This window comes from Antechinus flavipes, chromosome 6 (assembly GCF_016432865.1).
Source record: "Antechinus flavipes isolate AdamAnt ecotype Samford, QLD, Australia chromosome 6, AdamAnt_v2, whole genome shotgun sequence".
Lineage (NCBI taxonomy): Eukaryota > Metazoa > Chordata > Mammalia > Dasyuromorphia > Dasyuridae > Antechinus > Antechinus flavipes.
The window spans coordinates 126,801,547-126,829,319 of record NC_067403.1 but is presented as its reverse complement, the minus strand read 5'-3'; the positions used below and the strand labels follow the sequence as shown (position 1 = coordinate 126,829,319).

The 27,773-nt window shown below is 33.0% G+C and overlaps 1 protein-coding gene across 2 annotated transcripts in view; it reads right to left on the bottom strand.

Moving 5' to 3' along the window:
* NDST4 (N-deacetylase and N-sulfotransferase 4) overlaps positions 1-27,773 on the bottom strand; it is a 387,829-nt gene that overhangs the window by 182,978 nt on the left and 177,078 nt on the right. For both annotated transcript variants that reach the window (XM_051964927.1, XM_051964928.1), the window contains exons 4-5: positions 21,343-21,528; positions 17,748-17,876 (exon numbers count right to left, since the gene is read on the bottom strand). In XM_051964927.1, coding sequence (XP_051820887.1) covers positions 17,748-17,876; positions 21,343-21,528 — 315 coding nt within the window. The remainder of the gene's footprint in view (positions 1-17,747; positions 17,877-21,342; positions 21,529-27,773) is intronic.

Genomic DNA, 27,773 nt, shown 5'->3' with positions numbered 1-27,773 from the left:
AATCTCTATCACTAGGATGCTTTAAATTAGAATATAAGAAGCAATAGATGTGCCATAGGAAGACCTGTGGTCAGATATCTGACATGCTATGATTTTTTTTTTAATTTCTAGGATTTTTTTTTCTGATTCAAAGATAATGAGTTGGTGACAGTCTGCTCAGGTGGTCTAGGGAATCTCTAGATTCTAAATACATTTTAAAAAATTGGATAGACTTTTATTTATGTTGTATAGCTTTGGAGTTCAGCTGTTCTGTACTTGAAAGTTGTAATATCCTTTGTGTTCTATCCTCCCATCTTTGTGTCCCAACCCTCTCCTGCTTATCTTTAATCTTTTATTCTCTGACTTTTTTCTTTAAAACATTTTATTTATTCAACTTCTTCATTTTACTAACACCTTATGTTAAATTATGAACTTTTAAAAATATTTGTAACATTTCTATTATTATATATTCTAATAGGACTTTGTCTTACAGTAAATATGAACTTGATTATATTTTTGCCTCTTTACCACTTCTCAAATATCCTAAATTTGATGACAGCTACTATATTCTGGATTATTTAAACCAGCAATTCCTATTCAGAAAGGGTTTGGCTTCCTAGTTCGTTTTTTTTTTTTTTTTTTAAGTACCAGCTTGTTTTGTCCAAATCATCCTATTGATTTAAAAATTTAATATATATATAATATAATAATAATACATTATTATTATGTAATAATAAAATATAATAAGAATAATATCAAGTAGCATTTTGAAAGAAGAGTTTGGAATCTGTTAGTCTGACATTTAGATTTTTTCCTCTTATTTTAAATAGATTTCTTCCGTGACTTTATTACATATTGATATTTTTTCCTGAATAATTACACCTCACTTTTCAAATACTAACATGTATTTTCCTGGTGCCAAATCCTTCCTGAATTTACAATATAATCTTTGTTGAGACAGAAAGAAATATAATTTAGTTCTATGTGAGACGAAAGAGCACATAGCAGATAGCTTCACATCGTTCAAGTCACAGCATTGTCTTATCAAATGACTGTGAGAAGAATAGATTTTCAAGATGCCTTGACTGAGATATGTTTTAGAAGGATTAGGTTTTAGCATGTTTTAATATGGTACTGCTGGAGCTGTGAAATTCATTATGTCATTTCAAGTACTGTGAAGTACCCAATCTGTACAAGCATTTGTTTTTTTCTATTAGACAATTGCAAATTCATCTGAATAAAAAATATGGGCATACTTGAAATTGACAGTAGAGTATAATGGAACTGCAGTGATATACTTCTCAGGGTTCTGTCTCCTAAAATTTCATATATCCAGGCTAGTTAATGAGGTTTCCTTCTACCTGCATATCAATCTCTGCTATTCCTGGAATCTAATAACAGATACAGTATATTATGGATTAATACTTGCTCTTCAGATAGATTACAGAACAGGCAGCTTCCTCTATAGTATAGTGCACAGGAACATATCAACATGAAATTACTCAAACCACAGAATGTTTTATTTGAGGAAGAAGAGCTGATGCAGACATAATTTGGGATCAGAAATGTAAGATAATATACATATTACATGCATGAGATAGCATCTAATCAAAATCCAGGAACAGTCCAAAATTATTAAGGGTAATTATAAAGTTAGGATGTTTAAGATCTTTCTTTACATACCTTTCATCTTTCTCCCCATGCTTTTTCATTAAGGGTATGTGCCATAAAAAATGACAGAAATCAGGATAAAACATTAAATCCATATAACCTTTAAAATCTCTTGGTTGTGAGAGAGAATAAGTAGGGCACCAAAGTCTTTTGCAGAAATTTTTATATTTTTTCCAGGCCTCATTTTATACTCATGGAGACTCAGTGAAACCTCTTGTATAGAGAATTCTCTTCCATCTCTGTGTGGGCATTTGGAAGTAATTAGAATTATTGGGAGCTCTAAGGCAGGCTCCATATGGTAGAAGAATGTTCCCTTGTGGAGTAAATAGAGTGGGAAAAATTTTATTTCCACTCACTGTAAAGTCAATATTTACCTCTTCCTCTCCCCCATTTTCTATTTTTCTTTCTCAAAAAAAAAAGATTTTTCAAAGTTGCAATGATTTATTCATCCAGGAGGGTGAGAAGAAGACCTTTGTCAAATATTATTGAGTCAATCCATTTCAGTGGTCTCATAGTGCACTTTCTTCCTTTTCTTTTTTTAAAAGTATTTTTAATAGTATATTATTTTTCCAATTCCAAGTGAAAATGGTTGTCAACAATTATTTTTGTAACTTTCTGAGTTTCAATTTTTTTCTCCCTCCTTCCCTTGCCTCTGCCTTCCTCAAGACAGCATGTAAACTGATATAGTTTATACACAATTTTTAACGTATTTCCATGTATCATATCTGGAAAGAAAAATCAGGACAAAAGAGAAAAACTATGAGCAAACAACAACAAGAGGTGAAAATACATGCTTCAATTTACATTCACTCTCTATATTTCTCTTTTTGGATATAGATGGCATTTTCTATCCAGTTTTTTGTTATGGTCTTTTTTTGTTGTTGTTGTTGTTGTTGTTGTTGTTGTTGTTTTGTTTTGTTTTTTGTTTTTTTAATAACTTTTTATTGACAGGGTAATTTTTTACAACATTATCCCTTGCACTCATTTCTGTTCCAATTTTTCCCCTCCCTCCTTCCACTCCCTCCCCCAGATGGCAAACAGTCCTTTATATGTTAAATAGGTTACAGTATATCCTAGATACAATATATGTGTGCAGAACTAAACAGTTTTCTTGTTGCACAGGGAGAATTGGATTCAGAAGGTATAAATAACCTGGGAAGAAAAACAAAAATGCAAGCAGTTTATATTCATTTCCCAGTTTTCTTTCTTTGGGTGTAGCTGCTTCTGCCCATCCTTGATCAATTGAAACTGAATTAGCTCTCTTTATCAAAGAGATCCACTTCCATCAGAATACATCCTCATACAGTATTGTTGTTGAGATATATAATGATCTCCTAGTTCTGCTCATTTTACTTAGCATCAATTCATGTAAATCTCGCCATTTGGATCACTGTTTTTCTGAGAAGAGCTAAGTCTATAATACTTGATCATTACACAATCTTATTGTTAAAGTTACAATGTCTTTCTCATTCTGCTCACGTCACTCAGCATCTTATATGTCTTTCCAGGCTTTTCTGAAATCACACTGCTCATCATTTGTTACAGAACAATAGTGGTCCATTACATTCATATGATGGTGCACTTTGTTTAGACACAAAAACTGACTATCAGATTCTACTCATTGTTTAAAGATATGGAAAATGGCATATTTCCATACTGAATGTTTCTCTCCATACTAAAAAAAAAAAAAAAAAGCTATTTTTTTTTTAACATTTTGAAGAATTTAGGGAGATGTAATTCTCTTTCTTCTTACTAGAATAAACATGTAAGTAATACAATTTTATGGATTTTCCAGGTCTGAAATTTTATATTTGATAATCATTAGTATGGACATATAAATTTATATAATAATAGTTAAACTGTTTTCAAGACAGTGTTTGAGTTCATTAGGATAAACTATTGTTTGATAAGATATTATTTATGTTGTCTGCATTTTCCATTTTCACCTGTTGCCTCAATTTTAGGTGAATCCTTCCATTGAGAATTAAACCTTGACTATATCATGCAAAAAATAGAATAAGCACTTAGAATAAAGTGCTTTCACTCCTGCAGCTCTACATAGGGGTATAAAATTTCAAACCTGGAAAATCCATAAAATTGTATTACTTACATTTTTATTCTAGTAAGAAGAAAGAGAATTACATCTCCCTAAATTCTTTAAAATGTTAAAAAATAGCTTTTTTTTTTTTTTTTTTTTTTTTTAGTATGGAGAGAAACATTCAGTATGGAAATATGCCATTTTCCATATCTTTAAACAATGAGTAGAATCTGATAGTAAGTTTTTGTGTATTTCTCCAACCTTCCCCCATATATTCTGGAGCTTCTAATGTACAAATAAAAATACATGACACCCTTGATACTGAAAGTTTGGATAGAAAAACAAAATCAATCATTACATAAAAAGAGACAAAAATATCTATGACAAATCAATATTTACAATGATTAATTTTGTTTAAAGTCAGAAAAAAGTCACTGCATGAAAGAGAAATATTAGTTTTGATTCCTTTTAATTTCTATATTTCAAATACATCTTCTCTCTCCTACCCCAAACTCAAAACCCCTCTTAATTATTTTCTTTGCTTGAGCTTACCTAGTTTCTCCTAACACTTATGTCTCCTGTTTTTTCATTCCTGTTTAATATTTTTTTCATTTTGATTAAATCTTTCTTCTAATTATAATTATAGAAACATCAGTTTGTAGCTGCTCCCACTGTAAACATTTACACAAGGATGTTTCTAGGTCTCTCTCTTTCTCTCTTTCTCTCTCTCTCTCGTCTCTCTCTCTTGTCTCTCTCTCTTTTGGCTACATTACCTCCATGAGTCAATGCAAATGATCTCCGAATCTGTATACTCAATCCTCTTCTCTGTTCTGAGTTCAATCTCCAGATACCTCCTCCAACTGCCTATGTGAAGATTCACCTAGATCTGAAATCATTTGGATCTGAAGCTGAACTTTTATCTGGTAAAACTCATGATATTTCCCCAAAAACCTTTCTCTCCTTCAAATTTCCCTCTTTCTATTGAGATTATCACTACCCTTTTTGTTTACCAAGATTTGCAACTTTGAAGTCATTCTCAACGTTTCTCTCTTTCAACTTTTATACAAAATTAATTTCCAAAATTTGTTGATTCTACCTTTACTTATATACCTTGTATCCCTCCTTTTCTACCTCCTCACCAGTACTCTAGTTCCATATCACCCAGGCAACTGCAGCCTCCTAATTAGTCTCTTAGTTTCTAATCTTTTCTTGCTCCAATTCATTCTTCACACAGTTGCCAAATTGTTATGCCTAAAATACAAATCTGACCATGCTATTAGTCATGTAAAACATCTTCATTAGTACCCACTGTTGGTAGGAAATAACATATGTGTATTTATAGATATCTATCTCTTTCATATATGTGTGTGTATGTACATGCATGAGTTTCAGCTTTGCATTTTAAACCCCTCCATAGTATTGTACCTCATTGCCCTTTCAGATTTATATTAAATCCCATCTTGAACTCTCTATTCCTGTCCAACAGACTTAAAAGTTCTTTCCTATATATGATATTATTCTGTGACTTCTTTGCATTTGCATCCAAGTCTGGAATACACTTTCTTTTTTAGATTCCTCTCAGAATTCTTAACTTCCCTCAAGGGCCAGATAACATGCTGCATGTTTCCAAATGAGATATTACCTGATTCTCCCAGTGGTCATCTCTCCATATTTCATAAACTTATGTTGTATTATTGTATGTGTACTTTGTATTTATTCATTTACATATCTATCATACCCAACTCATTGTCTATAAGCTCTTCAAGGGTAAGTATTAGTTCATATTTTGTCTTTGTGTTCTCAGGGTCTAACACAGTACTTTCTATGAAGGTAAGAAATTTTTATAGAATTCTGGCTTTTAATCCAGTCTGCTATCAACTTCTGTTTTATGGGAGAGTTCATCCCATTTACATTGACAGTTAAAATGATTAATTCTATATTTCCCACCATCTTATTTTCGCCAAGTTATACTTTTCTCTTTCTTTTCCCCTTTTCCTTACTCCCCCATGTTTTACTTCTGACCACCAACTCCCTCAAACAACTCTCCCCTTTTACAACCCTCCTTCTTATCCCTTTCCCCTTCTATTTGTTCTCTCCCTTCTATTAATTTCACTCTTTCCTTTCCCATTTCCTTTCCTACATCCCTATAAGGATAAGACAAGTTTTTCTACAAAACTCAATGTATCTGATATTCTTTTTTTTTTTGAGCCAAATCCACACAATGAGCATGCCCCTCCCTTCTTTCCCTCAACTCTAATAGATCTTTTTTGCATCTTCATGAGTTGTAATTTACCCCATTTTACCTCTCCTCTTCTTCAGAACAATTGCTTTTCCACTTCTAGTTATTTTTTTAATATCATCACAATAATGTCACATTATACCTACATCCTTAAGTATGCTCTTAATAGAGATACAATTCTCAAGAGTTAAATATATCATCTTCCCATATAGGGTTATAAACTTTTTTTAATTTTTAAAAGAAACATGTTTTGTTTCTATTTTTCTATTTACCTTTTTATGCTTCCCTTGAGTTTTGTATTTGGAGATCAAATTTTCTCTTCAGCTCTGGTCTTTCATCAGAAATAAATGAATTTCACCTATTTCACTAAATGTCCATCTTTTCCCCTGAAAGATAATGATTACTTGTGCTGGATAGTTGATTCTTGACTAAATCCAAGCTCCTTTGCCCTCCCCTCCCTACCCCCCCTCCCAAATATCATATTCCAGGCCCTTCCATCTTCTATTGTGGAAGCTGCTAGATTCTAGATAATCCTGATTGTGGCTTCTTGATATTTGAATCATTTCTTTCTGGCTGTTTGCAATATTTCCTCCTTTATCTGATAATTCTGAATTTTAGCTATGATATTCCTTGGCATTTTCATTTTAGGGCCTCTTTTAGGAGGTGATTGGTGAATTCTATTTTACCCTCTGATTCTAGGACATTAGAACAGTTTTTTATTGTGTTCTTGTATTTAACATTATGATAATAAATAGATTTCTTGAAAGATGTGGTCTAGGTTCTTTTATTCATCATAATTTTAAGATAAGTCAATAATTCGTAGATTGTCTCTCCTGGATCTATTTTCCAGGTCAGTTGTTTTTTTAAAGAGATATTTTACAAATGGCCAAGAAGGTATTTTCTTCTATTTTTAAAAAATGATTTTGGTTTTCTTTGATTGATTCTTGATATCTCATTGAGTCATTCACTTCTATTTGTTCAATTATAATTTTTGGTGATTTTCTCTTTTTGCATTTGGCCAATTGAACTTTTAAATAAGATGTTTTGTTCATTGGATTTCCTTTCCATTTCACAAATTCTTTTTCAAGTTATTTTCTTTTTCCATTTTGTCAAATCTATTGTGTTAGGAGTTATATGCTTTTTCCATTTCACTAAATTTATTTTTAAGGGGTTTTCTTCAGATAATTTCTGTGTTTCCTTTTTCAACTCTCCTGCAAAGTTCTCATTTACTTTTCCCATTTTCCTTCAAAATCTCTTTTAAGATTCTTTTTGCATTCTTCCAAGAGATCCTTGTGGGAGACAAAGTTATATCATATCACCCTTTGGGACTTCATCTGGAGATGTTTTGACTTTAGTGTGTTCAAGATTTGAAACTCTTCTTCCCTGTCTCCATTCAAAGCTCTTTATGGTCAGAGCTTTTTTGGCTTTTTTTCTCAATTTTAAAGATTGAAGTCTGCTTTAGGGCAAATAGGAGAGCACCAAGATTCCTTTACAGGCAATAGCAGCTTCACACTCTCCTGAAGTGGGTGCTGCAGGTTTCCTTCCCTTGCTAGGTGGACATGGCCAAGACTTGCATTATTCTGGGGCTTAGGGGCTCACTATTTGTCTTTTGTAGTGGTGTTGAATGTCTCACAGCTAGTCTGCTAATCCACTGTGTTCTGAACCAAGATAAGAGTAGCCAACACTGCTGTATTTTTTTGCTAAGATCCTCCCTGAGGATTCCTCAGATATCAACAGGCCACTTTACGCTGGGTCCCTGAGTTGCATCTGAATTTAGCCACTTTCCCTCATACCTATAAACAAAACTTTTCTAAAGTTCTTCCAAAATATCTTCTGCTGGAATTTGTGGGTTCTGTCACTCCCAAACCAGTTCAGAGGTTTGATCTGGTATTCATCTGAGGGAAGCCAGGTAAGAGATTTTTAGATCTCTTGATTTTCTTTCTTTTTCTCTTGCTTTATCATTCATGGTTTCTTCCATGGTGTTTAACATTATGATGCAATAAATAGCATAGCAATATATGATAAATTTTAAAAGTCCATCACATCAACTAGTTCTTGCAGTTTTTTCTGTCTGTTATTGCAATTGTTAATGCAATATATCTTTTAAAAGTTGCTTACTTTTAAAAAACATTGTATACTACTCTAATATGAATCATTCTTCAACCAACAGGGAATTTGAAATTAGGTCTATAAGTGCTATTTATCTTATCAGAAGGCTTCTTCCATGATAATCTTTAGAGCTTTCTGTTACTCCCAAATTTTAGGTTGATCTAAATTCTAAAGTTAAAAAAAATGTCATCGTGATATTTGAAAAGCTAGTGATAGACAATTTTCCTCTTTAGTATGTGTAGCTTTTGAGAAGTGGGCAAATCTTTATGTACAAGATATTATAACTTGAATCTTTAAGGAAATCATGCTTTTTAAGAATTGAATATGAGGAAGGATGGATAGTATGGGAAAAGGCACAGAGATAGAACATTTTTTATGCAGAAGGACAGTGTGGTTGGATCATATAGCTCCTGAAGTGGAGTGATATGTAATCTGATTGGAAAAATAGGAAGGGAACAGATTAATTAGGACTTTAAATGCCAGATGGAGGCTTTTTACTTGAATCTTAAGGTAATAGGAGCCACATAAATTTATTGACTAGGGATACAGACTTCTTCTCTAAGAAAATTTCTTTGGCAGATATAGGAAGAATGCATTAGAATTATGAGAAATTTGAAGTAGGACAACTAAAAGGGAACAATTGTAATAGTCTCAGGGAGAGGAAAGATCTTGAGCTAGGGAGCTGGTTGTGTGAATGGATCAAAGTGGGGCATATGCAAACAAGGTTGAGGAGCTAAAACCACCAAGATTTTGTAGTTATTTAGCTGGGGAATAAAATATATTTACTCTTTTGGTAAAGATTGGAGGGGAGAGGATAAAGCTTAACATAAATGGTAAGAAGGGCTCCTTTCTACTGGGAAAAAAAAGAAAGGAATAGAGAAAGTATTATAAAGTGAGGAAAAGGAAAGAAGGTGGGTTGGTAAATGACTTATTTTCTCATTAGGAGCAGATATAACTGAAACTCTTGGGGTTCTGGATATTATGTGATAATTGGGTAATCTAAAGCAACAAAATTCTGTTAATAGTTTAGGACTGTCCTGCCAGTCATTGGGGAGATGATGGACATAACAAATGGCACTAGGTGGGTGGGGACAAAGATGGCTGGGGAAATGGGAAAAGATACTTCAGAGGAGGAAGGATTATATTATAAGGAAAGTGTTTGGGGTTTTGATGTCAATCAAAATTCTACATAGCACCAAGTCTGCTTTAAGTATAATTACTATTATATATTCTATGTTGCTATTTAATGAATTGATGCTATAAAACTATAACCAACCAAAAAATCTATCTTTAAAATCCTTTCTTCCCAAATTAGACCTTAAAGATAAGAAAGGAAAACAAAAGTAAAAGCATTTTATTTCCTTTTCTTCTGTCAAAGTCAAAGGTCATTTTTTCTTACATTATTAGAGGTAATGCCTGCGGTGATGCCAGATATTATTTTTCTAAGCATAAATCTTATCTTCATGCATGTGCTGAAGGGAAACAAAGAAGGGAAAAGAATTCATATGTGCAAAAATGTTTTTGTAGTGTCAAGGTACTGGAAACTGAGTGGATGCTCATCAGTTGGGGAATAGTTGAATAAGTTATGGTATGTGAATGTAATGGATTATTATTGTTCTATAAGAAACAAATTGAAGGTTGATTTCAGAAAAGCCTGTATATAGGAACAACAAGATTATGTGATGGATCAATTGTGATGGACTTAGCTTTTTTCAACAATGAGGTGATTCAAAATAATTCCAATAGACTTGTGATGAAAAGAGACATTTGCATACAGAAAAAACTATGGAGAGTAAATGTGAATCACAATATAGTATTTTCAACTTTGCTGTTGTTTGCTTGCTTGTTGTATTTGCATTTGTTGTTGTTGTTGTTGTACTATATGTGGACATATGTTAAGAAGAATTGAACACCTATTATAACCTGTATTGTATTATTTGCTCTCTAGGGGAGGGGAAAGATAGAGTGTGAGGAAGAAAATTTTGGAATACAAGGTTTTGTAAGGATGATGTTGAAGGGGTAGATAATTCTGGGAAGATGACAGAGTAGGTTGGTAAATTTCAAGTTCTCTAGATTTCCCCCCAAAATAGAACAAATTTGTACTTTAGGTCAAACATAGACAAGTGAAAAATCAAGACCTGAGGCAGAATGGGGATCTTCCTGATAGAAGCTGAGATTTCAAGAAAGACCCCGGGCTGGGGATTAACTTGTCTGAAGTACAGATACCTCCGTGCTAGTTCTGAAGAAATATCAAGTGGGATCCTTCTGGGCCAGTTAGATGTGGTTGGAGCCTCAGCATTAACCAGAGAAACTTTCATCTTAGCAACTATTTGTAGAGTTGGGGTTTGAATACCAGAAGACTGAGTGAATCTTGCCTGATTGGGCATGCTAAGTCCAGCTATGCTGCTGAGATATGGCTGTAGGTGAGAAGGAATAAGCACAGAGTGAGTGCTGAGGCAGTGGGGCAGGGATGCTGCTGACTATGGGCACTTGCAGGAGGGTGGAGTTCTTGGTTTTGGGTTCTTGGTAAAAGTGCAGAACTGAAGGAAAGATTAAGGCACCATCCCCTCACCTCATAATACTTACACTAATACCCCTTATTAAAAAATATAAATTGACAAAGTAAAAGAACTCCACTATTGAAACATATATGGGATCAGGAAAGACCAGGGTTCATCTTCAGAAGAGGACACTTTAGTTAAAAAAAAAAAAAAAAGCTTCTACCCCAAAGAATAACATGAAATGGCTATATGCCCAGAGAGAATTTATATCAAGCACTCAAAAAAAAAAAAAAAAAGAATTTAAAAACCAAATGAAAGACTTTGAGGGGGAAAAAATAAAAATCAAAGAAAAATAAAAAGTTTATGAAAAAAAAAGTTAACCAACTAGAAAAGTAGGTACATAGTCTCAAGGATGAAAATAATTCTTTAAAAAATAGAACTGGGCAAGGGGAAGCCTGAGAAACTATGAGGGACCAAGAAATAACAAAATAGAATATAAAGAATGAACAGAATGTGAAACATCACATAAGAAAAATGACAAATCTAGAGAACATATTAGGAAGAGAAAACACAAGAAAAATTGGACTGCCAGAAAGTTGTGACCAAAAAGAGAATCTTGACACAATAATGCAGGAAATAATCCAAGAAAATTGTCCTGGAGTGATAGAACATGAAAGAAAAGTAGAAATAGGAAGAAATCTACTGATCACCACCTCAAAGAGATCCTTTATAGAAAACACACAGGAATAATATTGTCAATTTTAGAAACCTTCAGATCAAAGAGAAAATTTTTCAAGAAACAAGGAAAAAAAACAATTCAAATATGCTGGAGCTACAGTTAGAATTGCACAGGACTTATCAGTGGCCACAATAAAAGATCATGGGTCCTAGAATCATATCTACCAACAATCAAAAGAATTAGATCTGTGAACAAAAATATTATAACCAGCAAAATTATCTATCATTTTGAATGAGAAAAAAAAGGAAATTCAATGAACTTGCATATTTCTGGACTTTCTGTCAAACAAACCCTAACTTAACAGAAAATCTCACATATAAGAGAAAATGTTGAAAGATCAATTTTAAGGAACTTAACAATGGACAAACTGATTAAAAATGGACAAATTGTTTGTTTTTACACAGGAAAATATATATTATTTGTTTAAGATTTACAACAATAGAAAGATTTCAAAAGAAAGATTGGCAGAATCAAGGTAAAAATAGTAATCATGGTATATAAATAAGGTGCAGAGGAAAAACAGACAAAGAGGCAAAGAAGGCAAAAGAGAGCTCAAAGTTCTGAAAACCTACTCACTCAGGGTTCTATAGGCAATATTATATATATAGCATGAAGGGTATACCATGAAATCTATAAAGAAATAAGGGAAGGGGTGGGCTGATGGGGAAGCAAAGAGTAAGGGAAAGAGACAAATAAGCGTGGGGGAGGTTAAATAATAGCAAGGCAATGGAGCAGAATTCAAATGTATGTGGAGTGTGTGTGGTTGTGAATGTGTGTATGTATGTATATATCTAAATATGTATACATAAATATATCTTTTCTTAATCATAGCTTGCTTGGGGATGGGGTGGGGGAGAAATAAAAAGGAAAAAAAAAGAATAAAGTAAATAAGGTATGCAGCAGAGAACCAAAAAACAATTTACAAGGAAGTAAAGAAAAAAATAAACATCCACGAATACAATTTCTTCTACTAGAACTTTCTTGTTCTAGTAATTTGTTATATATTTTGAATCCTCCCTGAAGTTCTGCTGGGCAAATAACAATTTTTTTTTGTTTTGCTTTATTTTGTTTTGTATTTCTTTTTTTCCTTACTGTTTTTTTTCCAATTTATTTTAAAAGGATGGAGTTGAAGACTATTTGCAAGTATTTTGAAAAATAAAAAGCAATTATTAAAAAAACCTAACTAAAAAAAATGACTGAGGTTTCCATAAGTTTTATATGTAGGTTAAAACTATCAACCATTATCATATAAAAATCAAAATTAGTAAAATTTTATAAAATATACATTAAATAACTGTACTTTCAAAATTTAAAAAAAAGAGCAGTTGCATTGCTTTGCTTATTTTTGCTTATTTCTTTAATGACTGGCTTAATAGAAAACAATTGAATTATGCTATCAGCCTCTTCATTTAATCTATTCTGATTCATTGTTTTAGTTGAAGAATATAAAGAATATCCAATTATCACACATATAATTAGAAAATGGAAAAGTATTTAAATAGGCAAGTAGGCAAATTTTATTATTATTATAAAATGTTTTGACCTCATGGACCTAGTGAAAATGTTTTGTAACATTCAGGGGTCTCCAGACCATATTTTGTGAATGATTTAACTATATTGTCTAACTTTTGGTATGTGTCTTTAGGCAAGCTTCTTTTCCTATTGCTATCATCTTATATATTATTAAAGCTCTCACAAAGTGCTTTCAGTAACCCATGAGCCTTTATATGAATAAGCACTTTAAGATTCACTAAAACTTTATAAATATGATCTTATTTGATATTTAAAATATTCTTTAATTTTTTTTTGAAAAATTCTACCTATTAATATTATTGTTCAGTAAGAAATGACCAACAGGATGATTTCAGAAAGGCCTGGAGAGACTTGCATGAACTGATGCTGAGTAAAATGAGCAGGACCAGGAGATCATTATATACTTCAACAATAATATTATATGATGATCAATTCTGATGGACCTGGCCATCTTCAGCAATGAGATGAACCAAATCAGTTCCAATAGAGCAGTAATGAATTGAACCAGCTATACCCAGCAAAAGAACTCTGGGAGATGACTATGAACCACTATATAGAATTCCCAATCCCTCTATTTTTGTCAGCCTACATTTTTTATTTCTTTCACAGGCTAATTGTACAATATTTCAGAGTCCGATTCTTTTTGTACAGCAAAATAACTGTTTGGACATGTATACTTATTTTGTATTTAATTTATACTCTAACATATTTAACATGTATTGGTCAACCTGCCATCTAGAGGAGGAGGTGGGGGAAAGGAGGGAAAAAATTGGAACAAAAGGTTTGGCAATTGTCAATGCTGTAAAAATTAGCCATGCATATAATTTGCAAATAAAAAGCTATTAAAAAAAAAAGAAAACAAAAGAAAAATTCTACCTGTTGCTTTGATTTTTCTGGGATCCAGTAGAAAAAAAATCCAACTTATCTTCTACACAACAGTTTTTCAAATACTTGAAATTGTCTACCATATCTTCTACAAATTTTCTCTAGTTAAGACTTCAACCAGTTCTCATATGATAAAAATTTCAAACATTTCATCATATTGATTGTCATCTCAATTCTTCCCAATTTATGAATATCTTCAAAATACGATACTATGAATTAAACCCAAAAGATCAGGTGAGGTCTGAACAAAGTAGTACAATGATCTTCTAATTTCCCTGTTTAAAAAAGTTTATCCCTAAGATTACCTTAATTTTCTCGTCTACCATATCGCATTATTGCCATATTAAGTTTATAGTCAAGGACAGCTAAATTTCTCAGTGAATATAAAGCTGGATCTGGAGTTGGGAAGACATCTTCTTGTGTTCAAATCTGTCCTCAAACCCTGGGCAAATCAATTAACCCTGTCAATCTTCTCATCTGTGAAATGAGCTGGAGAAGGAAATATCCAGTATATTTGTACTTCTGTCAAGAAAATCCCAAATGGGGTAATGAAACAAATAAAAAACAACCAAAATCCTTTTTATTTGAGCAAACTAATTTCTAAACAATCTTCCTTGATCTTTTACTTGTGAATAATATATTATGAGTAAAGGTAAAAAGAGTTCATATTTATCCTTATTAAATTTCACCTTATTTTTTTAACCTGATAGAAATTCTGTCAAGGTCTTTTTGAATCTTACACCACTTTATCTGAATCTAGTCTTTTATCATTCCATCTTTGCTTTGGCTTTATTACACCTTAGTCTTATTGTTTGTCCTCACCATTGCTCATGATTCCTCCATACCTATGCACATACTAACCTCCAACACCACCCACTCTCTTCCCTTTCCCATCTTGATCCCTTGATGAACTAGTTCAATTCTATCCTATCCTCCATACTCAAATCCCTCATTTCCTTATTCTACAACAAACATAACTTGACAAACCCCACTCTTAGATTATTTTCATCTGCTACCATCATTTCTATTTATATGCTGTTGAGTGATAGGAGGTAAGGAAGAAGGAACAATAAGGAGCTCTCAATAAATGATCGCAGTGAAATAAAGCAAAGTTTTTAGTTGAGAATATGTGTATGGAAGGATGAAAAAGCTTGGAAGTGCCACTCTTGTGTATGAAGTAATAAATTAATTAGGGAGGTTGAAATTATATAGCATATATTTATAATGGGCCCACTCAATATGATTTATGATTTTTTCCAGTTTTCTTGATCCCTTTTAATGTTACAACATTTTGAGATTATCTCTAATATACCCTTTATATATGTTGTATGTACATGGTTGTTTGCATGTTGTCTCCTTCATTAGAATAGAAGCTACTTGAGGACAGGGATTGTTCTAACCTTTCTTTATATTCCCAGTACTTAGCAGCGTCTGTCACATAATAAATGCTTGTAGACTTGTTGACTGTCATTCAGTACGTTAATTATCCTTTCCAGTTTTGTGTCATCAATAGCAAATTTGAAAAACATATCATATATGTTTTATCCACATCATTGATTAAAATGTTAAATAGAATATAGTGTCAAGTAGCAATCTTTTGTTCCTAACTTCATTAAAGTCCTGCTTTGATGGTGACCAGAATTATTAATAATTGATTATCCTTTGAATTTAGCCATTTTTCCAGTTCCACATCTATATAATTATATTATTATGTAGATCACCTCTCTCCATTTTCTATTATATGAAGAACAAAAAAGATTTTGTCACTTGCATTGCTAACATATATGTAAATACTAGTTATTGGATTTTTTTGGATGCATCAATTTAATAAACCAGTCAGAAAGTAAACAGAATTCATATGACATGATAGTCCTGATGAAGTTTTCCTGTGGCTACCATATCTTTCTCTAGATGTTCATTCTCTGTCTTTTTAATAAGACATTATAGAATTTTGTCAGAAATATTAATTTAAATTTTCTGACATCTAGTTTATAAGACTCCATTCTCTTCTGTTTAAAAGAAAAATCAACATTTACCCTGCTTATGACCTACAGTACCTCTCAAGTTCTCCAAAGTTTTTCAAAAATATTCTGGGCCTGTAGTACAATAATCACAGTAAATAAGAACATGCTTGATTTGGCCAAGATGATTTCCACTCACCAAGAGCAGCTAGTTGGTCTCTTACTATGGAACCTTATTTATCTCAGGTATAACTAACAGTACAATTATTATTTTTCTTGACAAGAAAAAACAAATGCAAAATAAAAATTAAGTATCTCTGTCTTATTTATGTCATTATTGATCATTATTTCAGCAATCATTCAATCAACCAACATTTATTAAGTGATAGATATGGAAATATAAAGAATCAAGCAACATCTTTTCTCAAAGATCTTAGATTCTATCCATTCTGAACAGTGTCCCTATTTCTTCTTTGATCTCTTGGTTCATCGGTATAGCTTGAAAAAAAAAAAAAACCTTTATATCCAACTTCATAGTTGGGGGAAAAGGTTAATATATTAATTGCCAAAGATCACCCAGCACACCCAAGGTTTTATTGGTTTTTTAACTCAGAGCTCTTATCTCCCCTTGTGACATTAATGCTACTACATGATACCTTCCTTGTTTTAGGATATAATAGTTTTCCAATCTTGAATTAATCTTCATACATTCTTATTATATTTTGGACTCACATTTAATTAGTTGACCTATGCTCTTCTTATTTCTCTTTTCTTGACATTAGAGTTTTGGGGAAGTTTCTTGTCATCACACATTTCCTGGTGATTCATTTTTTCTCTCCCTCATAAACTTATATGCATTTGTCATCCAATTTAACTATGATTTAACCATCTAATAAATTTCAAGCACTACAATTAATTAGATCTACTATGGCTTTTGTTTAATTTGCTCTGGAATTTTATACTAACAACATATTTGATATTGGTATGATTTAGTTCTCTGAAACATGACAAATTTATTAAACAAAATAATATTCTGTGACACCTCACTTTCATTAGATACTAAAGGCAGGTATCTATGAGATCACTGAGATTTAACCTCTCCCTGCAAAAGTCTAAGGAGAAAAGCAAAGAAGAATATATTGTTTAATTAATTTTGCCTAAGATGAGTGGCTACTAGTATTGTGTATTTGCAAATATCTTTAAGTATGTGATTAAATGGATTTAAAAAGTACAAGTCACAAACTAAAACAAACGAAATTTAGATTCTCTAAGAAAAATGTCCTACAACAGAAAGCTGAAGATTAAATGGATTATTCAAGGTCACACAGATAATAAATTTGAATGAAGGGATCATTGAAGTAAACTAAGTGATCTACCATACACTCTAGTATTCAACGATAATTATGTTAAGGATAAAAATTACATGATTATAATTTTGTAGGAAATCATATACAGACACACAGAAACAGATACATACAGACACCTCTGATGCCATAAGTAAAAAGGTTAGTGCATTAATTTTCTATTGGAATTCTTTTTTTCCCTTTATACAATAGTTAAGTAGTCATCCCACTATCCACATTTAAAGAAAGGTATTTCCTTCCTCTCCTCAATGCCTTAAGTAATAGATGATTCTAGCAAACTTCAAAGGCAGAGAATGAAGAAGAAGGTTGTATAATGAGAGGTTTTAGTTAAAAAAAAATTCAATTCATGCCCAAAATAAGTTTTCTGTAAGTCAGTGAACTTTCAAGTTCTGGCATCATCATAACCATCATCTCCATAGGAATAATGTCAACAAAAAGGACTTAAGTATTTAAAATTTGCAAATCACATTTCATGTATTACTCTAACTTGGCACAAGAACAACCTAACAAAAGAAAAAAAACAAGATAATGTGAAACTATATTTCATTGTTCTATTCCTTAAGGAAAAGCTGAGCTCTTTATTTTTCACATTTCTGAACCTTAGAAAGAGGTTCTATAGTCAAGGCAATGTTTCTCACCCATGCTGCTGAAACTCATGCTGATATGGAACTAATAAAGTTCAATTTGATATCATTATTATTGGAAGCAAGCAGAGCATAAATACATACAGGATTTAGAAGGATAGTAAGAAAAAGTTCCCCTCCTTGGATACTTTTGTCCAGTTCTTGAGGTCCTCCTGGGTATTCCTTATAGAAAATTGTGTGGGTAAATAATCCACATGTCTGTCGAGGGAGCACCTAAGGAAGAAAAAAAAATGAAACACTGAAGGTTTTGCTTAGATCTGCTACCTATTAATGTTATTATAAAGACAAGTTGATTTAGGGAATGATTATGCAGATGTTGGATAACAGTAGATGGCAGCTGTAAAGCAACAGTTTGTAAAATCTTCACTCATATTATCTGACAAATTTCACAGAGAAGCACCATTTTACAGGAGTAGGAAAATAACCCTTAACTTTAACTATATTAGTTTATTAAAAGATAAAGTTCCTTAGAAGTAGAATATTTTCACTCTACTAATCTATTAATTCCCTTATTTTGAGTCCTTGAACATCCTTGAATAATATTCAGTTTTAATCATCCATTAGAAAATCATTATTTCCTTCATCTTGGAATTGAAATATCACTCTAGGAATGCAATATATTTTAGACTTGAAATGATTATAATCTAACATATTCTTTGGTGAACTCCTTTGCATATAAGAAGATTAATAGGAGAAAAAAATTAATGATCCTCCATGTTAAGTTCTTCAAAATATTTCTTATCTCTGCAATACCAGTCATCCAATTATACTCTGCTATTCTTTTAATTGCCAGAAATTAATTTAATTCTTTGAATTGAATTTTGAATTAAATTCAAAGCAAAGACAACCTTACATTAAGGGTCTTTTTTAATGGTCATTTTATAGTTAGTCAGGAACAGCTAAGTGGTGACATAAAGTAGCAGGCCTGGAATTAGGAGACTGGAATTAGGAGTTGAAATCTAGCCTCACATACTTACTAGCTGTGTAAACTTGGATAAGTTACTTAAACCTGTTTGCCTCAGATCCTTATCTGTAAGATGGAAAGGAGAAGGAAATCTAAAGAAAATTTCTCCTCCCTTCCAAAAAAATTCCAAAGTAGAACAAAGAGTTGTATGTGACTGAAACAACTCAAAACTAAATACTATCTAGTTATATATGCCATATACATGGCATATATATACTATATATATGTATTACATGGAAATGCAAAAAATCATTCAAATGTTCATCGAGAGTGACTTGGGTAATTACCAATAATACACTTAATACACAAGAATGACTAACCTGCTGCATGAACATGTTGCAGAAGTACATATGAGGGGACACCTAGATGGCCCAGGGGATAAAGCACTGACCCAGGATTCAGGAGGACCTAATTTCTAATCTAATCTCAGACACTTACTAGCTATGTGATCCTGGGCAAATCATTTAACCCCAATTGCCTCACCACCAAAAAAGTGCATCTTTTGAAATTTTTACACATAAACTGGATTGTTATGGTAAAGAATATGTCATATTCTTTACTAAAGCCTACATTTAAATCCAAAGTCTCCTCTGCTTCTCTACAAATTGTTATTAAAGTGTTAACAACAACAACAAACCTTTCCCAAATGCCTTATACTTGTGTAAAATTGTGTTAAATATAGAACTTAACTTGAGGAAACAACCATAGCTGAATGACAATTTTTTCATAGTAATTAAATTTTGCAAAATCATTTTAGAAAATATTCAGATGAAAATACTGGAAGACAAGTATATTATTCAATGTTCAAATTTTCATTTAAAATTTCTGTTCTATATGAAGGATTTAATTATTTAAAACTTGACTTCATGAAATGATATATGAAATTATAGGTAATCTTGGATAAGATAAGACAAATAGCTCTAACTATTATTTGTAAGTTTAAGAAATGTAGATGTAAAAAGAGGAGATATGGCGCTGCTCCACATCTTTCCTTAGGGGTATCCTTCTTAAGCTTTGAAGAAAGAGGCATGAAATTTATTTCCTAGGCAGAGACATATGTTATTAGCTTTTTTTCAGGGAGAGAAAGGATTTTTGATTTATCAGCTAGAAAGGTATGCATAAGCATGTCACCTATATCTTCCTGGTCATTTTTTTTTTCTTCCAACAATTGGGAGAGGGAGAAACTAGGAAAGAGAAGACTTTATAGCATGAAAAAAAAAACCATGGTAGCTTCTATTTAAATAAACCACAGATGTCTTAGAAATTTATTTCTTTGAGGAAAAAAAGCCTCCAAGATGCCATCTTCCATCAAAATTTTGAATAAAGAGGTACATGTTTGTAAATAAAAGTTGAATTATATATAAATATAAATATAAATGCATGTGTGGTGTGTGTGTGTGTGTGTGTGTGTGTATGTGTGTTTGTGAACTTGAATCTAACACTATCTACTTAAATCACAAAAAAGTTCATGCTTTGTAGCTGGTGCCATGATTTTAACATAATGGGCAGCATATTTGAACTACAAGGACAGTTCTAATAAGGCAAAAAAAACTCTTTGGAGATTTGATTCTGCAGGAAAAAAAATAAGGTAACAAAGTTTTAACTACCTCACAAAAATAAAAGGCAGTTTGCTTCTACTGGTGGCTAAATGCTGATCAAATTCACTTGTGTTAATCATAGTGCTGTGGGAAGATAATTGGACAAATTATATAAACAAATCCTTGGCATAGAAGAGGAACTTATTTTCAGTATTCCTTTTTAAAATGTTTATAAACATATTTGTATATGTTTTCTAAGTATTTAAGAATTACCACATTCCAAAACTTAATTTGGAAATACGAGTTGGAAATGAGCTGTGTCCTAATCAACTGAATTGATCTAAGATTCAATTTTACAGGCATAAACAGAACAAATTAGCAGAACTGTGCATGGATTCTTTGGAAAATACTTAACTTGATGGAATTTCCAAGATATATAATTTATAAGTCAAGATCCATGATGCTAACTTTGGGTGCCAAGAAATCATTTTAAACTGGACACAGTTTTCTCATTTCTAAGAACCAAGAAGGCATTAAACCATTTCAGCAGCACTTATGCTTTTTTACTCTCAGCAATAGATACCATGTATGCTCTTTTCAACATAAAGTACAGTACCAATAATAGGAAAAGTATGAACTCCATTTTAAGCAAGTGACAAAATGGGGTAGTACAAAGAACTTTTCTCTAGGAGGCCATCAAATTCCTCACTGCCCTACAAATCACTGCCAAACAGCAGCATTTTCTATCACCATGGATGGATACTCTGAAGTCCTAACTATATGTTAAGTCTCTGAGAAGAGTCTGGATAAATTTGTAGGAAAGTCATAGTTAGCAGGTATCAGAAATGGAATTAGAACTCAAGTACTCTGACTTCAAATTCTTCATTTGCTTGCTGCCTCCATGACACTAGATAAATCCCCTTTTCAAACCACACATTGTGAAAGAGTCTTGAGCTCCAAAGAATCTGTGGGTTCAGATGTGTGGATCCTTGTCAATTAATGGTCCAAGCACAGATTCTAAGTGATCAACTTTCCCTCTTTTTGCCATAGTTGGGGCTCTAGATCCCCATGAAAGGATATTTTAAAAGTAAGCCCTGAGAAATAATGCAATAGATATTTTTTCAACTATTGCAGACTGAAATAATTCTATGGGAATATCATAGAATCATGTTCTCACCATGATGCCATTGTGGATGAAGCCTTGTCTGTACCGTGCAGGTTTAAGATGTGGATACTCTTCTGTACTTGTGACCTGAATACCCCAGACTTTTTTCCAAGCTTCGTAAAGTTGTATATGTACTGGGTAGACCCCTGAATGGTGTGGGGCCACTGCATAGCCCATATTGATAGGAATTCCATGCTCCTAAAACAAATTCAAATGGACATGTTTGAGTTTGGTGAAATATACTGATTTTCTGTGAGCCAAGAACAATACAACAACAACCTTTATAATATATACATAGTATGCTAAATCTGCAAAGACTTTTCTTCATAATGAGGATTTTGTTTTTTTCATAGATAAGGAAGCTGAGATTTTGAAACCTTGATTTAGTTAACAAATATTAAATGTTTAATATTTGCCAGACACTGCTGGGATTGCCCAATCAAAAAAAGTGTTTGTGTGTGGGGGAATAGTACATGTTTTTAAGGATCTCGATGTCTTAAGAAAAGGGAAACAATATATAAAAAAATTTTAAAAAATATTTAAAATAAAAACATTCAACAAAACAAAATATTCAAAGGATAAATTAGTGAAAGTCTCAGATGGAAGGCACAAGTACTGAGATAGATAAAGGTTTATTATAGCAGATGAAATTTTAGATGAGAGTAGAAAGAAGCCAGAAAAGCCAGGAAACATAGATGAAAAGGGAGAGAATTTCAGGAATGAGGGACAGACAGTGAAAGCATAATCACGACATAGGATGTCTTGTGTAAGGAAACAGCAATGAGAACTGCATCACAGAGTACATGGAAGTCTAAGAAGACTAGAAAAATAGGCAAGTGACTATCATGTTCCTCTATGTAGTGAATATTTGAGTTTTAATAAAGACTTTAAATATAGGTCTCTTGAATACAAATTCCATCTTCCAGTTACTTTGCCACTAAAAGTAACTAAACTCAACCATTCAAGTAGACATGAATTCAAACTATTTGAAATTTGGAACACAAAATAGAAGACAATTTTATGAGGTCCATGAAATTGATTTGGAGCTTTCAAACTTCTGTTACTTTCTATGACTTGCCTTTTTTTTTTGTTTTTATAATAACTTTTTATTGACAGAACCTATGCCAGGGTAATTTTTTTTACAACATTATCCCTTGCACTTGCTTCTGTTCTGATTTTTCCCCTTCCATCCTCCATTCCTTCCCCTAGATGGCAAGCAGTTTTATATATGTTAAATATGTTGCAGTATATCCTAGATATAATATATGTTTGCAGAACCGAACAGTTCTCTTGTTGCACAGGGAGAATGGGATTCAGAAAGTAAAAATAACCCAGGAAGAAAAACAAAAATGCAAATAGTTTACATTCATTTTGGAGTGTTCTTTCTTTGGGTAGTAGCTGCTTCTGTCCATCATTGATCAATTGAAAGGGAGTTAAGTCTCTTTGTCAAAGAAATCCATTTCCATCAGAATACATCCTCATACAGTATTGTTGTTGAAGTGTATCCCCTGGTTCTGCTCATTTCACTTAGCATCAGTTCATGTAAGTCTCTCCAAGCCTCTCTGTATTCATCCTGCTGGTCATTTCTTACAGAACAATTAATATTCCATAACATTCATATGTAATGGGCTGAGGCTTGAGTTGATGCACTGAGGTCCCAAGCACATGAGGCTAAATAGTAACTGGACCATACTCTATTAATATATAAGCTTGGAGAAAGAACGGTCCCCGCCCACTCTTTGTGCAAGTCCTGATGTGTTGTATAGGAAATGACGATTTTGGTGGGTGGAGGCAGGGGAGTGGAAAAGGAAGGGGAAGGAGAGACTTTTGGGATTGCTATTGCGACAGTTTGCTCAGCTCGGATCGCTCTCTGTTAGCTGGCTTCCTGTCGCAGTTGCCCATATTGATATAGTAATCTTTCTTGCCCATATCGCTATCGCAATCTTTATTCACCTCTTCACTTCAATAAATATTGAAGATTTTTCCCTTAACCTGAATTCCTGACTCCGGTTGATTTTAAATACGCGGTCATTACATTTGGCGCCCAAGCGTGGGAACCAAGGACCCTACTTTCACTGAAGAAGTCTCCAGTGACCAGGAACTTAGGTGAGTATAAAACAAACAGGGAACTTATTTTCTTAAAGACTAAAGCAGTAACTTTTTGGCTGAAATGGAACAGATCATAGGTAAAGATTCTACATCCCCCACCCCCATCCCCCCAATCCCTGCCCTACCCAGGGGTGGTGCTATAGAAAGCCTGTGTGACCTGATAGAAGATCAAGGGCTACTTGTAACTTGGGAACAGGCAATTAAACTTCTGGGTATATTAAAACGCACATCCTCTGGGTTCTTAGAGGTAGAGCAAATCTCTCTAGATAACTGGGCATTGGTTGGTCAACAGCTCTCCGAATATAACATTGAAAACGGTCCTCAGCCAATACCAAATGGTTTTGGTGACTGCTGCTTTATAATATAATTTTAGATGAGGTACAGCTAGGCCACCTTCATTTGATTTTTTTTTTTTTCATTAATTCCCTTGAGATTCTCGACTTTTTATTGTTCCATATGAATTTTGTTGTTATTTTTTCTAGATCAATAAAATATTTTCTTGGAAGTCTGATTGGTATAGCACTAAATAAATAGATTAGTTTAGGGAGTATTGTCATCTTTATTATGTTCGCTCGGCCGATCCAAGAGCACTTAATGTTTTTCCAATTATTTAAGTCTGACTTTATTTGTGTGGAGACTTTTTTATAATTTTGCTCATATAATTCCTGACTTTCCTTTGGTAGGTAGATTCCCAAATATTTTATGGTATCAACAGTTATTCTGAATGGAATTTCTCTTTGTATCTCTTGCTGTTGGGTTTTGTTGGTGATGTATAAAAATGCTGAGGACTTATGGGGATTTATTTTGTAGCCATCTACTTTGCTAAAATTATGAATTATTTCCAATAGCTTTTTAGTAGAATCTCTGGGTTTCTCTAGGTATACCATCATATCATCTGCAAAGAGTGATAGTTTGGTTTCCTCATTGCCTACTTTAATTCCTTTAATATCTTTCTCGACTCTTATTGCCGAGGCTAGTGTTTCTAATACGATATTAAATAATAATGGTGATAGTGGGCAACCTTGCTTCACTCCAGATCTTACTGGGAAAGGTTCCAGTTTGCCCCCATTGCATATGATGTTTACCGATGGTTTTAAATATATGCTCCTGACTATTTTAAGGAAAAGTCCATTTATTCCTATGCTCTCAAGTGTTTTTATTAGGAATGGATGTTGGATTTTATCAAATGCTTTTTCTGCATCTATTGAGATGATCGTATGGTTTTTGTTTGTTTGGTTATTGATATAGTCAATTATGCTAATAGTTTTCCTAATATTGAACCAGCCCTGCATTCCTGGTATAAATTCTACTTGGTCATAGTGTATTATCCTGGTGACGATTTTCTGTAATTTTTTTGCTAATATTTTATTTAAGATTTTAGCATCAATATTCATTAGGGAGATTGGTCTATAATTTTCTTTCTCTGTTTTCAGCCTTCCTGGTTTAGGTATCAGTACCATGTCTGTGTCATAAAAGGAGTTTGGTAGGACTCCTTCAATCCCTATTTTTTCAAATAGTTTATTTAACATTGGAGTTAATTGTTCTTTAAATGTTTGGTAGAATTCACATGTAAATCCATCTGGTCCTGGGGATTTTTTCTTAGGGAGGTGATTGATAGTTTGTTCTATTTCTTTTTCTGAGATGGGACCGTTTAGGATATTTACTTCTTCCTCTGTTAGTTTGGGCAAGCTATATTTTTGGAGGTATTCTTCTATTTCATTTAAGTTGTCGAATTTATTGGCATAAAGTTGGGCAAAGTAACTCCTAATTATTGCTCTAATTTCCTCTTCGTTAGTGGCGAGTTCTCCCTTTTCATTTTTAAGACTAACAATTTGATTTTCCTCTTTCCTTTTTTTAAATCAGATTTACTAAGGATTTGTCTATTTTATTGGTTTTTTCATAGAACCAACTCTTAGTTTTATTAATTAATTCAATAGTTTTTTTTTTTTTACTTTCAATTTTATTGATCTCTCTTTTTATTTTTAGAATTTCAAGTTTAGTGTTTGACTGGGGGTTTTTAATTTGTTCCTTTTCTAGCATTTTTAGTTGCAAACCCAATTCATTGACCTTCTCTTTCTCTATTTTATACAAATAGGCCTCTAGAGATATGAAATTTCCCCTTATTACCGCTTTGGCTGCATCCCATACATTTTGGTATGATATCTCATTATTATCGTTTTCTTGGGTGAAGTTATTAATTATGTCTATGATTTGCTGTTTCATCCAATCATTCTTTAGTATGAGATTATTTAGTTTCCAATTATTTTTTGGTCTACTTCCCCCTGGTTTTTTGTTGAATGTAATTTTCATTGCATCGTGGTCTGAAAAGGATGCATTTACTCTTTCTGCCTTACTGCATTTGAGTTTGAGGTTTTTATGTCCTAATATATGGTCAATTTTTGTATAGGTTCCATGAAGTGCTGAAAAGAAAGTGTATTCCTTTCTGTCTCCATTACATTTTCTCCAGAGATCTATCATATCTAACTTTTCTAGTATTCTATTTATCTCTTTGACTTCTTTCTTATTTATTTTGTGGTTTGATTTATCTAATTCTGAGAGTGCAAGGTTAAGATCTCCCACTATTATAGTTTTGCTGTCTATTTCTTCTTGCAGCTCTCTTAATTTCTCTTTTAAGAATTTAGATGCTACACCACTTGGTGCATATATGTTTAATATAGATAGTGCTTCATTATCTACCCTTTAGCAAGATATAGTGCCCTTCCTTATCTCTTTTAATTAGATCAATTTTTGCTTTAGCTTGATTTGAGATCAGGATGGCTACCCCTGCTTTTTTGACTTCACCTGAAGCATAGTAGATTTTGCTCCAACCTTTTACCTTTAACCTGCATGTATCTCCCCGCTTCAGGTGTGTTTCCTGTAAACAACATATTGTAGGATTCTGGCTTTTAATCCATTCTGCTAACTGCTTCCTCTTTATGGGGGAGTTTACCCTGTTCACATTTATGGTTAGAATGACCAATTCTGTATTACTTGCCATCTTGTTAACCCTGGTTTATGCTTTTCTCCCTTCTTTCCCCTTTCCCCCCTTCCCAGTATTAAGCTTGTGAGCACCACTTGCTTCTCACAGCTCTCCCTTTTTAGTATCCCTCCCCCTGTCTTAGAGTTCCTCCCCCTATCTTACCCCTTTCCCTCCCAGTTTCCGTATTCCCTTCCTCTTAGCTTATTCCTTCCCTTTTCACTTTTCCCTTCTCACTTTTCAATGAGGTGGGAGAAGTTTCACCATAGATTGAATATGTCTTAAGATTTTTCACTTAAAGCCAATTCTGAAGGCAGTAAGATACCCACTATATTCATCCCCCTCCATTCTTTCTCTCAGATATAATAGGTTTCCTTTGCCTCTTCATGAGATGTACTACCCCCACTTTACCCTTTTTCTGGTACAATGTCCTTTCCACATCAATTTCTAGAACAAGGTATACATGTATTCTTTATACATCTATATAGTCAAAATATAGTTCCCAAGATTAATCTTTACCTTTTTAGATTTCTCTTGAGTTCTATATTTGTAGATCAAACTTTTTGTTAAGTTCTGGCTTTTTCATCAGAAATAGATGAAATTCGCTTACTTCGTTGAATGTCCATCTTCTTCCCTGGAAAAAGATGCTCATTCTAGCTGGGTAAGTTATTTTTGGTTGCATACCAAGTTCCTTAGCCTTTCGGAATATCATATTCCAGGCCCTTCGATCTTTTAATGTGGATGCTGCCAGATCCTGGGTGATCCTTATTGTGGCTCCTTGATACTTGAATTGGGTTTTTCTAGCCACTTGCAATATTTTTCCCTTCATCTGAGGGTTCTGGTTCTGTTTTGATTTTAGGATCCCTTTCAGTGGGTGATTGATGAATCCTTTCAATGTTTATTTTTTCCCTCTGTTCCTATGACTTCTGGGCAGTGCTCTTTGATAATTTCCTGGAAAATAGTGTCCAGGCTCTTTTTTTTCATCATGTTTTTCTGGAAGTCCAATGATTCTCAGATTGTCTCTCCTGGATCTGTTTTCCAGGCCTGTTGTCTTCCCCAGAAGGTATTTCACATTCTTTTCCATTGTTTGCTTTTTTTGGATTTGCTTGACTGATTCTTCTTGTCTCCTTGAGTCATTCAATTCCAATTGTTCAATTCTGATTTTCAGTGAAGTATTTTCTTCACTCACTTTTTAAAAATCTTTTTCTAATTGTCCCATTGAGTTCTTTTGTTCTGTGGAATTTTTTTCCATTTCGCCAATTTTGTTTTCCAGTTCACCAATCCTATTTTTCAAGGATTTTACTTCTTTATCCACTCTCTCTTTAACTGACTTCTCCAGGCTCTTTTGCCAAGCCTC